Source organism: Acomys minous (genome assembly GCF_964271855.1).
Source record: "Acomys minous genome assembly, chromosome: 5".
In the NCBI taxonomy this organism is placed as follows: Eukaryota; Metazoa; Chordata; class Mammalia; order Rodentia; family Muridae; genus Acomys; species Acomys minous.
Genome location: NC_140494.1, coordinates 76,811,163 through 76,824,095, shown reverse-complemented (window position 1 = coordinate 76,824,095; position 12,933 = coordinate 76,811,163). Strand labels below are relative to the sequence as shown.

Below are 12,933 nucleotides of genomic sequence, written 5' to 3'. Positions count from 1 at the left end.
ATCAGCTTAGTCAGTAAAGCTCTGATCTCAGCAAGCACAAAAAACATGAACACTGAGACTTATTTTGTGGAAGTGTTGTGCTGGCATGTGTATGTGTGCACCACACGCAAGCCTAGTGCCTGCAGAGTCAGAAGAGGGTGCTGGACGGCCTGGAACTGGAGTTATGGATGGTTGTGGACTGCATGTAGCTGCTGAGATCTGAGCCGGAGTCCTCTGCAAGAGCAGCAAGGCTCCTGCTCTCCAGGCCCCATACACCTCTTAATGAATGACTTTTTGTAATCTTCTCATGCTACTTGTAAATGTGAATGATTAAGTAAAATTAGTGTCAGTCCTTAGGCTATGCAGGTACTATTACTGTACATGTTACTGTCCCACCCCTTAACTAACTTTCCACCCAGACTTGGGTGAAGATGAGGAAGTGGAGTTGCTGAGCTGTGTTTGCTTGTTTCCCCATCATGAAGCCAAAGCACTAAGAAAGCACAGCCATATCTTATCTTCTTCCTAGCCTGACAAAGTTAAATACTAAGTTATCACTCATGGGTTTCTACCCGGCAATGTGCATCCATCCTTTTGAACTGTTCACTACATACCAGATTGGTTGGGTACCAGAAATGACAGGCCATAAGGTCATTACTTGTTGCTTGCTTTTGTCAGTTTTTTCTCCATTTTTATGACAGATTGAGGAATGTGCCCCCCCAACACACATACAAAATAAGTTTAAATGAATAAAGAGAAAGAGAAGACGTAGATGAAGTGAGAATCTTTGTAGGGTTAGTTATTAGTCTTAATTGAACAGACTGAACAAAATGATAGCTTGTCATCAACTGTGCAACAAAAGAAATTTCCTCTAATCAGCAAAATGTACACCCTGCGAAGTTTTACCACTTCTGAACTTTAATTTATGTTGGGAGTAAAGACAACAGAACACTTAAGTGAAAATCCAAATTTCAGTTCCAACTTTTATTGCAGGGATACTGGAAAACTTTGGGTCTGTTATCTATCAAATTGGGGCTCTCTTAAAAACCCATGGATTGCAAAAGCAAGACAGCTTTGCAACTATAAAGCTGACACCTAACTGCATGTTTTGTAGCCACTGTGAGTATACTGAAAAGATGAGTGAACATTCATGTATTTATTTGCTAATCATTTTCTTCGATGAATATTTGCTCAAAGAGGTCTTCCAATATAGTATCCTTGAGTATTTTACATATTGAAGGTGAAAATCTGGATTGACCACTAAGACTCAGGCCTACTTTCTCTTCTTATTGCTGTGATAAAATACCTGATAAAAGTAACTTAAGGAAGAAAAAGTTTACTTCCACTCACAATCAAGGGTGGAGTCCATCATGACAGGAAAGTCATGGCAACAGGAGCCTGAGATCCACAGTCCAGAAGCAGTGATGAGTGACCCAGCAGTTGGCTCACTTTCTCTGCTTTTGTTGTCAAGGCTGCCTTGCCCAGAGTGGTCCCAACCTCTTTAAAACAGGTCTTCTTCCCACATGGAATATCATCATCAAGATAATCCCCCACAGGCATGTGAGAAGCCCATGTCCTGGGTGATGCTAGACCCTCAAGTAGATGACACTAACCATCAGACTGTGACACGATGAAAGAAATTTAGGCTACTGTGTAAAGATTACTTTAATAACACATGCTTAATGGCTCAATAAAATCCAAGCACAAGAAATAAGACAATAGGCCAAGTGATTAGTATACACACTCTTCATTCTGATTTTAAACTAAATTAATGACAGATATTTATAGTTAAATAATAAGGCAACTCTGTACATAACAGTTACAATACAGTGGTGACATTCTAGTTTTCAAAACATTTCACAGATCATCATAGGAATACAGTGCCATTCTGAAGTATATTTCAGCATGTATGATATTTCTTAAGTAAATTCCTTTGGTAGGGAATTAACACTGTATAATAAAGTCTTCTTCATCTTTCTCCTTCCCATTATAATGCTGGGGGTTGACTCTGAATGCCAAACACAGGCTCTACCACTGAGCTATACTTCTTTTTGGAGATGACCTATTTGCAACTTTGAGCCTGTGGTTACAAAACCAATGACAATGGAATTGGTATCTGTAAAGCAAAGAATAATAACTGTGCACAGATGAATGACTACTTACACATGCAAGCCCTTGCCTAGTCCCCCACACCACAAAGCAAACAACGTCTAAAAAGCATCTTTTAATGAAGACATACTTCAAAACACTCAGAAATTGAGTAGTAACACTTTATAATCCAACTTTCTAAAACCATTGGATATTTTCTTTTTAATTAGGCTAATTTCATTTACTAATACAAGGTAAAATTCAGGAACTGTGACACACAATATAAAATATGTACAATAATAAAATTAATTCAAAGTGTATGGTTCAAAACATTACTTAATGTTTTCAATAAATACTAATGTATTACAAATACCAGCTATTTTCAATGGCAACACCTATGGTTTGGAGTCTGACGGTTCCATACAAGTAAACTCAACCATTCCTAACTAAGCTTCAGAGAACCCAATGGGAGAGAAATGACAACAGAGCTGCTCACAGCACAGCTAGCTGGCACCTCCCATTTGCAGACAATAAAAAAAGAAGCTGGATCTTCAGAAGTGTAGTAAACTCAATTCAGACAGGAATATGAACGTCCTAGATTAAAAAACAAAAACAAAAAAAGGTGCTTTTTCTCCACCAAAACTATTACTCAATTATTCCAAAATCAGAATCAGCCACACATCTGTCTAAAGATTTAGAAATAGTATGCCATCTTCAAGCAAATGAGACCTCTGTGGCTTCTAGGTTTTTCCAGGTATGTTGGACTGGTTATGATGTTAAAATGTGGGATGGAGGAGCTTATAAACATGAAACAGTAAGGTTGTCTAGCTAAACAAAAATTACAACATGGCCTGTGAAATCTCCAATGCAGAGTTGGAACTTAGTACAAAATACCTATGACTTTGAAGAAAAATACTAACCTTTCCCAGCTTCCAAAAACTGGCTGTGTCTTGGATAAACAGTCTCTTCTCCATCTGCAGACTATTGGAGTTGGACTAAGACTCCAAAAAGCATCTGAACTGATGGTTCTCAGACTACTCAGTACAGGATCTTGGACCTGTTCCTGAAGACTCAGAATGCGCTAGAAACTACAACCTAAACGCTCACCTAGCAGCACCTGAACTAGAGCGTGCAGGTCTCCAGAGTGTCTGAGAAGTACCAAGTGATCCCGATGTGCCTAGCAGTAATATAGCTGTCACAGCACCAAGCTATCAAGAATTCAGAACTAAGTGGTAGAAAGCTTGCCTGGCATTAAAAAAGTCCTGAGTTTGATGCGCAGTCACAAAGGCAGGTGCAGTGATGGTGATGTGCTCCTGTAACCCTGGTCCTCAGAGGGAGAAGCAGCAGGATTAGCAGTTCATGATCCCTCTGCACAGTGAGGATGAGGCCAGGCTGGGTTACATTAGAACCCGTCTCAGGAAAAATAAATAGAAACGCAGGTTCTAGGACATAGAGTACAAGACACAGTGAACCCTCAGCAAATCAGAAAGAAGCAGAGGTGAAAGACAGGAGCAGGTAGAAAGGGGAGGAAGTGTGTATCTAACAATCCTCTCTATGACTAACAGATACAAAATGGTAGCAACATAAACCACATACAGATCTGCTACCAGAAAAGTCCCCACACAAATGTAACGTGTACCCTATTCATCCTGTTCTCATATCAAATTCCAAAGTCTTAAGGCAGAAAAGGGAGGAAGTATACAGAAGCACCCCACGTCACAAAGCCTAATGGAAAAGTACTGGGTGACTAAAACTTAATGACTGCTTTCCCCTAGTAGAAGAAATCACAGGATTTTCTTGACTAGAACATGGAATTGAGATTAAAGTCTGAGGTCACTGGTTAGGCAGACGCACAAATTGCATTTGGGTTAATATTGGATTCCAAAGATATTACTGGCAATATTAATTTCTGGCCATTTTTTGCAGTTTCCCATTCACTTACATTATAATTTTTGAGATGTTTTATCTTCACTTCTGATGATCTTCAAATGTCAATGGTTCTTAACACATTAACTGTAAACAAACACAAAGGAACTTAGGGGGGTTCAGAACATGAATGAGCCCTAGAGTTAAGTATCCTAAATGACTGTGCAAGGTCTGAGGGGCAGGGGAAAGGGAGAAGGGCTTCACTTTTATAAGTCATGCCATCTTCAAACATAAAATTGTCCTTGTAAATAAAAACTATACAACCACCACACATCTTTCTGTATGAAAAAAATTATTCAAAGGTAAAGAAAACTGTCAATTCACCAACATGCTTTTATATTTCTTCACGTGGCAATATATGAAGTACACACCTCTGTAACCAGCGCCAATCTGTGCAGGAACTGCCCTCTAGCTGCAAAGCTGCCAGGACCTGTCTCAGGCACCTATTCTTGAGGCACAATCGTTTCTATGTCATCACACACAGTCCCTGAAGTCTAATAGCCTTGCACTTCAAAGTCAGTCCACTCTAATCTTTAAGTGTGTTATCTGTGAAATGGAAAATGTAATAAGGCCTAGCTTAGGCTGATGTGAGAAAAGCACACACTCAGCAGACACTAAGACACAGCACACACTCAGGGCTATTATTACACTACACCGTGTTTGTTAACGCTATTAATCTGCTGCTGTAACAATTGTCACACGGAGCAAAACTTACCCTGGGTGTTGCTATTGTTGTTACTGCCTTTAATATAATCAAAGAATACTTTTGTAATATTATAAAAGGGAGATTTATTAATTTTATTTCCGACCTTTAGAGACATACATCTTTGAATAGGTCAAGAAAAGTATGGCTGATAGTTACTGGCCCATCACAAGGTAATTACTACCCGTCTTACAGAATAACAAAGTCGAAGTGAGACATATAACTGCTTGAACAAGCACTCATTTGCTGTCATCAGAAAAAGGAATCCTGCAGAGATGGACAGATCTGTGTTTGTACCTGTGGAACCTACAGCCTGATGAACAATGGCTGTCTCTACCCACGGAACACTTGTTCTCAAATATCCACCTCCTTAGGTGTCAAATCACACTATTAAAATGCTTGAGTTAGGGCTAAGGAGATGGCTCAGTGGGTTTAGCATATGCTTCAAGAATGGGGTTCAAGTGTGAGTTCATATCACACAATCACATAAAGCCAAGGACAACAGCACACATCTATAATTCCTGTGTTCCTAGGACTAAATGGACAATGACAGTGAAGAGTCTGGGAAAGCTCAGGATGTAGCCAACTAGGCACATGCTACAGCAAACAAGAGATCTTGCCTCAGACACAGTAGAAGACCAAGAACTAACACACAGGCTGTCCTGACTTACACACACACACACACACACACACACACACACACACACACACACACACCCCACACACACAAAGCTCAACTCAACTTCAAGTGGAGGTACTGACAAGTTTCTTGGTTTGCTACAAGCAGCTCCTATTTCTATTGTGGCCCCTGCCTTGCAACCAGAGGTATCTTCAGCTTACATGAGCACCACAGGAATGTCCTTCTTGCTTTTAAATGGCTCACTTGTGTGGGAGAATCCACTGCCTACCTCCTAGTCTTATTCCCACTCATATTCATCCCCCCCACCGCTTGCTTCCTCCCTCTTCCCCACCTCGCTCCCTTCTATTCCTTAAGTCAAAACCTCCAAGTTTTGCCTTAGCACAAGGCCTCAGAGAAGAGCCTACAGAACTTAATCTCCTAGACTACCTTAAAGCTAGCCATGGCCACAGGACCATGCAAGAGCCAACTAGACAGAAGCTTAAAAACAACTCCTGATCTCCAAAAGCATCTCTTTTAAAGAGAGAAACTGCTCCTCTGCCTGAAATTGCAATGCCAGGCTCTAACTACAATCTTGGCTCATAAGGTAACATTGGAATGTAAAACACATGAAGAATCTGTATCCTTGGCACTCAGGTCCACTACATCACAACTGCACTAACTTTGCAGGCTTTTGTGTGGGAAAAGAAACAAATGTTGTTTCAAATCACCATTAGTTCAGGTTTTCTGTTGTACTCTGCTAAATCTAATCCCAACTTTAGGTGTGCAGTGCTTGCCTAGCACACATAAAACCTGGGTCCATCATGAGCATTGCAAGGCAATATCAATAAAAACATAAAATCTAGGACCTAGGCAACAATTCAGTAGGTAAAGTATATGCTGGGCAGGCATGAAGACCCAAGTTCAGATCCCCAGGCCCCACAGAAAGGCCAGGTGTAAGTGTGCTTCTGTATCTCTAGTGCTGGGGTGGAGGAAGGTGCACGGTGAGAGTAGAGAGGCTCACTGGCTGACCAGTCTAGGCAAAATAGCCTACTCCTGGTACAGTAGGGACATGCCTCAAAAAAAGAAAAAGAGAACAAGAGGAAGACATCTAAAACCAACTCTATTATCCATAGGCACAAACACAACTGTGCACCTACATGCAGAGATGGGGAGAGAAGGGGAGGGGAAGAAGGAGAGGGAGGGGGAGAGAGAGGGGGGAGGGAGGGAGGGAGGGAGAGGTGCCTAGCTGTGCATACACAATACCTAAATTTTAAAAACCTGGAATTTCTCACAAACCAGTTTTGAGATGGGGAGTGGGGGTGGTATACATTAAAGCATATTTTTAAAGTTCAGTTTTTACATTTAAAGCCCAGTATCTGTCATAATTTCATCTAGACTAAAAGTATTCAGCGAGCTGAAGGTTATTCACAGTAGCCATAGTCTGTGAAAAGAAAGCAGTTGCCACCATGGGTCCTCCGTATGCAGCAACAAGAGCTGCGCAGCTTGCTCACAGGGTCTGGTGCCTGATAAGCACAGTTAGCTGTGTGTAGCAGAACTACAGGAAAAGGCACTGAAATGATGACGGCCTCCGCTGGGAGGGCATCTTTCACCATCCCTTGTTCTGTGAGTCTCAGGAACCCTCTGACATCACCACTTTTTAGAGTCCCATTTTTAACCTACTTCCTGTAGGAATCAGGTGTATAAATTCATTCCAGGGCCTTGCTTAGCATTTCTTTAGGAGATTCAGCCATTTTGGCCCTAATTACAAGGCACAGAGACGGCAAGTACTTTACCTATTTAACCCTAACCTCTGCCCCCCCCCCAAAAAAAAAAGAAAGAGAAAAACATTCCACACTAGAATCTGGAGAATTTCCACTACTCAAAATCCTAAGTCATGTGTAATCTTAGGCCCTGGTGGTTTTTTAAAACAATAGCATTAATTTGGCAGCTTTCCAAAACAAACTTCCTACCTTCTGGCCAACTGTGCCCTGCTAAGTTATTTCCTTCCCTTGGGTACAATTCAGGTTGCACTGGTTTGGTTTATTTATGCTCTCATATAATTTCTCCATTACAATACTTTTAAAAAATGTATCTTACTGTAATGCATCTTATTAGGATCTGTATTTTTAGGAAAAGTCTTAAGAGTCTACACTTTTGAGTGTGTTTTTTCACAGCTACAAATAATAAATAAATACTCAGAAATTTTCCTTTAAAGATGAGATTTAAGAAAAAAAAGTAAACAGGGCCCAATCTCAGCTTTAATCTCAGTATTAACTTTCATACTTTTGAACAGTAATCAGGCTTTTTAAAGTCTTGACAGTAAGCTGGGTGGTGGTGGTTTAATTCCAGCACATGAGAAGCAGAGGCAGGTGGATCTCTTGAGCTCGAGGCAAACCTGGTCTACAGAGCAAGTTCCAGGACAGCCAAGGGTACACAGAGAAACCCTGTTTCAAAATATAGGGGGAAAAAATCTTGATAATACTGGTAAATTCATAATAATATTGGGTCAAGACAGGGTTTCTTTCTCTGTGTAGCCTTGACTGTCCTGGACTCCCTTTGTAGACCAGGCTGGCCTTGAACTCACAGTGATCCGCCTTCCTCTGCCTCCCAAGTGCTGGTATTAAAGGCGTGCACCACCACCGCCCGGCATAATATTGGGTCTTAAATAAGAGAATATTAAAGTTCTTTTGGGGTCTAGAAATAAAGAAATGTAAAATAACTTTCAGATTACCAATAAAATCAGTGCCTGATTCAGTGCCAGTAACAACAAAGCCAAGGGACACATTCAGACAGACAAACAAACAGACAGACAGTCACCTTTGTCTGGAAGCTGTAAAGTCTAGCACTAGTCCTGGCCAGCTGCCTCTGAAAACACCACTAGTCCCCATGTGAATGGGTACGAATGTGACTGTATATATATTTATCACTACTGAAATGATACATTTCTTTTCAATATATCACTTTCAAGTAACCCTGAAGTTAAAACTACAGATAAGATTTTGCAACAAAATATGCTTTAGCATCCTGGAAACTCTTTACCTGTTAAGACTATAATTAAAGTTCACAGAAACAGTAACCCCAGGATTCACTATTGTCAAATAATAATAATTTTAAGAAAGACGTGCAATTTTAAAATGTAATTAAGTTGAGAGGTAAGAGAAATGGTGCCCACCTGTAATCACAGCACTCAGGAGACTAAGGCAGAAGATTTTTAGGTCAAGGCCAGAATGGGCTACACAGTGAGCCTTTCTCAAACAAAGAAAAAGAAAAAGAAAGAAAAGAAAAAAGCACTTCGTCGTGAATGACCTGAAGTACGCATACATCCTCCTGTTAATGAATTTAAGCAGAAAGACGGGGCATGAAACATACAAGCAAACAGATTTATCAACTAGAAAGCAATTGATAAACATCAAAGTAAAGTAAGTATTATCCAGAATAGCTATAGCATAAGGATATATGTTGAAGAAGAAAAGGCACATTACAATGACTGACAGGGAAAATCAAGAGACTAGGGAGTCAAAGTAGTAGTAGTAGTAGTAGTAGTAGTAGTAGTAGTAGTAGTAGTAGTAAATAAGGCAAGGAGCAAATAACAGGCTCAATAAAGACAGAGCTGTGCACAGAAAGAAAAGAAAATCTGCCAATAAAAACCACACAAGGGTGTCACATGGCTTCACATACAAGTAAGAACCTGAGGTTGCCACAAGCTTGACGGAAGCCTGAAGGTTGGAAACTAGATGTAAGTGATCAAATACAATGCATCGCTGAAGGTCAGGTCTATGTTTACATTCCATAGAGCAAGACCAACAAAAATAAGCTTACAGAAACAGCTGGACGACCAGCATATTAGAGGACATTTTGATGCCGCAGCCTAGGCACGAGCTGCCCAAAGAGGGCAGTACCAAGCAAGGTTCACCACACTGCTTCCTACAGCTCACTAGAAACTATCTGGATGTTGCATTTAAAAATTTAGGTTTTTTTTAAAAGCCAAAAATATCAGAACTATATTGACCCAGGAGACAATTAAACCAGCAACAAATCTAAAATGACCCAGGCAATCCATCAAGACAACACTTTTAGTAGCAACTACAGACCTCCCAAAAAGCCTTTCACCCAACTTCACCAGAGAATGACCTTTTCAAAAACCAATGCACCCTGAAATGAGTTATAGTGTTCATTTTCACATTTATATTCTTCCCAGAAAGGACAAAAATATACTATCAACCAACCAATCAGACATATTTCAACTAAATTCATCTAGTAGAAGCATCTGAGACCCTTAGAAATGAGTGCTTTATCAACTTCAGTTATAAAGTTCAAGGTGTTTGTGCTAAGCTGAATAGTTTCCATTCTCCAACAATAGAAAGTTACATACTTTTTGCATAATTATCCTCTTATCTAAACTCAACAGAAATTTAAGTCAGAGCTAGAGAGATGGCTCAGCAGTTGAAAGCACTGCTCTTGCAGAGGACCAGGGGCCAGTTGCCAGCACTCACATGAGGGTCATACCTGCCTGTCCCCCAGTTTATGGGAATCTCACTTCTTGGGCTCCTGCATGCATGTGGTACACCCAAATTCATCCAATTATACACACATTAAAAACATTTTAAATAGCAATAAATGTATCGATTTACTGGGTGAAAGAAACTGTGGGATGCACTAAGCAATATTAAAGATGATTGTGTAGAATATATTAAAGAAAATTCATAAGATAATTTCTTGTTTGAGCTTCTGTATAAAAACAAAAGATAAGAGTACAACTTTAGAGTGACAGGATTGAGTGACAGGACAAGCTGAGCTACCATAGTCAAACATCAATACCTTGCTCCCAGTACTTTGTGGACTAACAAAAGAAAACTTGAAATAATTTAGATATAGACTTAACAGGGTGAGTGGAAATAACACAGTCTACCTTGCCTGCACATTAGTCACCCGTGACTGTTTACCTACAATAAGGTTAAAAAAAAAATCAAGCTAGCAAGTTTCTATAATGAAGCTATTATCTAAAATGCCCCACAAACAGACGTTACATTTAACGTACATTATGTTGGTAATGTCACTGATGTTTAAGCTGGCTGAGAAGCTGGCTCTGGGAGGCAGCTTGTCTCAGAGTGTCCTCCAAGGCCACTTGTCTGCTTATGGGTTGGCCCCTAAACTCTGACTAGAGCAAATCAGTGAGAATGCCACGCCACTGACAACAGAACTCCTGATAAAGTAAAAACGCTGCGTCCTTAAACAGAACTGGAGCAAACTCCACAAGCGGAAATGGAGCAGGAATAAGAGAGGCAGTGGCCATAAAAAAACAACTGTATTTTCATCTCTCACACCCAAGACCCAGAGGAGGAAGCATGGCTGTGCCGGGCTCTCCATACCCTCACACATCGCCCGTGGCTTCCCCTCTCTTCAAGGCGCAGCCTCTCCAGGCCCGGGTCTCTCCATTCCCGCACGACTCTGCCCTTCCCTTTTCAGCTCTCTCTCCCGCAGCCCCTGCCTCCTCTTCTTCGGCATGCTCCGGCCTCCCTCCCTCACGCCCTGGCATCTCCATCCACGCACGATGCCGGCCTCTGTCCCAGCACCGCACGACCCCTGGCCCCACGCCCCGGCCTCACCTGGACAGGGAGTCCTCGCTGGGCGGCCGTGCCGCCGGAGGCTGCGCGCCGAGGCTCTCGCAGCTCGAGCTCTTCTCCATGGCGCGAGAACAGCAGGCCGCTACGCCCTCCGCCGCCACCGGCGCGAGATACAGAGCGAGGAGCGCACGGGGCCGCAGCCGCTGTCAACCCCGCATCTGCCGGAATGCGAGACCGGAAGCGGCCATGTTCCCCCAGCCTGCACCGCGCGCGGGGGTTGTTGGGAGCCGGGCCCCGTGGCGATGCAAAAAAGCTGGCCCGTGCGCGTGCGCCACGGCTGCCCAGCGAGAGGCCTGGTTGAAGAAAGCAAGTTTAAGAGCAGGGTGGAGACTTTGAGCTATGAGGGAAATTTCCAGAAGAAAATTTGCAAAAGGAAGGGAACACCAGTATGTCAGAAGACACAGTGATGTGAAGGCTTGGGAGCGGCGAACTCGAGGAAAATGAGAGGAATGTGGGCAGCCTGTGGAATGGGGGGTGAGGGGGTGAGGTGGGAGATCAAGGGGCAGTATTTAAGGAGGAGGTTAGTCTTTGAGAAACATCGAGTGTGTGGTAAGAATCCATTAAGTAAAGGTAGCAGTGAAGTCGGGCGGACTCAGATACACAGCCCCCAGTGTAAACCTTGTGTTTACATTAGCTTCCTTCTATGTAAGTTATTAACCTCAGAATTAGTAAGTTGATAAGTGTAAAATGCCTAAAGCAGTGTTTGCTTGTGAAGCACTCCCACAGTAGCCAATGGGTGCATGTATATATAAGCAATCTAACAAACGTAGTAAATGTTCATTGTTACGAGAGAAATCTAAAGGATGGTGGGCCAGCAACTAGTGGTTGGTAGGAGAAAGGTCATAACAGCTACCTCAGATTGGAGGAGGGAGGAGAAAACGTTGAAAATCACATTTCCATTCCACCCCTGAACAACGTTATACAATGCAAAGTGAGAATCAAGCTGAAGTGTTCAGGTCTCCTGGGAAAAGAGGGTTAGTATGACTTGGAAGTGTGTTTGTAGCTGAATACGTACTTAGGCACCAACCCATGAAGCATAGGAGGAAGTACTGAAGAGAGAACGTGAGAGAAACTGCTAAGTTCACAGAAAGAATTAGACACAAATACTGCTAAATGTGGTGGTTTAAAATAGCTGGCAGATTTACCTCCTGTGCACTCCTTCATATTCCCTGGCAAAGCAGGAAGAGGGTGTGGGGATGGAATGTGATAAGGGAACAGGAACTGAGTAAAGGGGATTGTTAATACCAGTGGCTGTTACTCAGGACACAGGAAGCATGGGACTAGAGAGATCTTTCTAATTGTGACTCTGCCTCACACATTTGGAAAGCAAAATTAATGCGAAGAATATTTCTGTAAGTAAAATAGCCTTTCAAAAATTTCTTACTAGGATGAGTACAATTGTGCTGATACAAACTAGATTTAATTTAAACCAATTACCTGAATTTTAAAAGAAAAATCTTAATTTATAGAGCTAAGCAGATGATTTGTGTGCTAGCTTCCCATTACTGTGACACTACGCCTAATGAAAGATTTATTTTGGCTGATGGTTTCAGAGATTTAAGTCCGTGGTCACTTGGCTCCATTGTTTTTGAGCCTGTGTTAAAAGACAACATCCTCACTGGGAACATGTGATAGAAAAGTCTGCTCATCTCCAGGGGTCCAGAAAAGAGGAAAGGAGAGAAAGAAAGAAGGAGGGGTTCCAGTCCATCTTTAAAGGAGATTGGTTCTTAACTAGTCCCCTGCTCTTAAAATTCCCGCTACCTCCCAGTGACACTATCAGTGGACAACCTAGCCTTTAGAGCACACAGTTTCTAGGAGATATTTCAGATCCAAAACCTTCACAATTTGTAAGTGCATTCCCTACAAGATCAACCTATCCCAGTTATGTCCTGCATAAACTAGAAAAGTTATCAACAAATGAGCGAATATTTGATTAATTTTGTTAATCCCACAGATTTGAGGAGAAAGACCACTGACCCAAACCATCATGGCCAAAT

At 41.8% G+C, this 12,933-nt stretch overlaps 1 protein-coding gene across 2 annotated transcripts in view; it reads right to left on the bottom strand.

Annotated features, from left to right (window-relative positions):
- MTMR2 (myotubularin related protein 2) overlaps positions 1-11,161 on the bottom strand; it is a 63,229-nt gene extending 52,068 nt beyond the window's left edge. Inside the window, exons 1-2 of one of the 2 annotated variants that reach the window (XM_084783553.1) lie at positions 10,919-11,160; positions 4,007-4,077 (exon numbers count right to left, since the gene is read on the bottom strand). Coding sequence is in view for 1 of the 2 variants with exons in the window: in XM_084783552.1 (XP_084639678.1) it covers positions 10,919-10,998 (80 nt within the window). In the remaining variant the exon portion in view is untranslated. Of the gene's footprint in view, positions 1-4,006; positions 4,078-10,918 lie in introns of both variants that reach the window. The other variant, XM_084783552.1, reaches the window with a different exon arrangement.
- Positions 11,162-12,933: the final 1,772 nt, after the last annotated feature.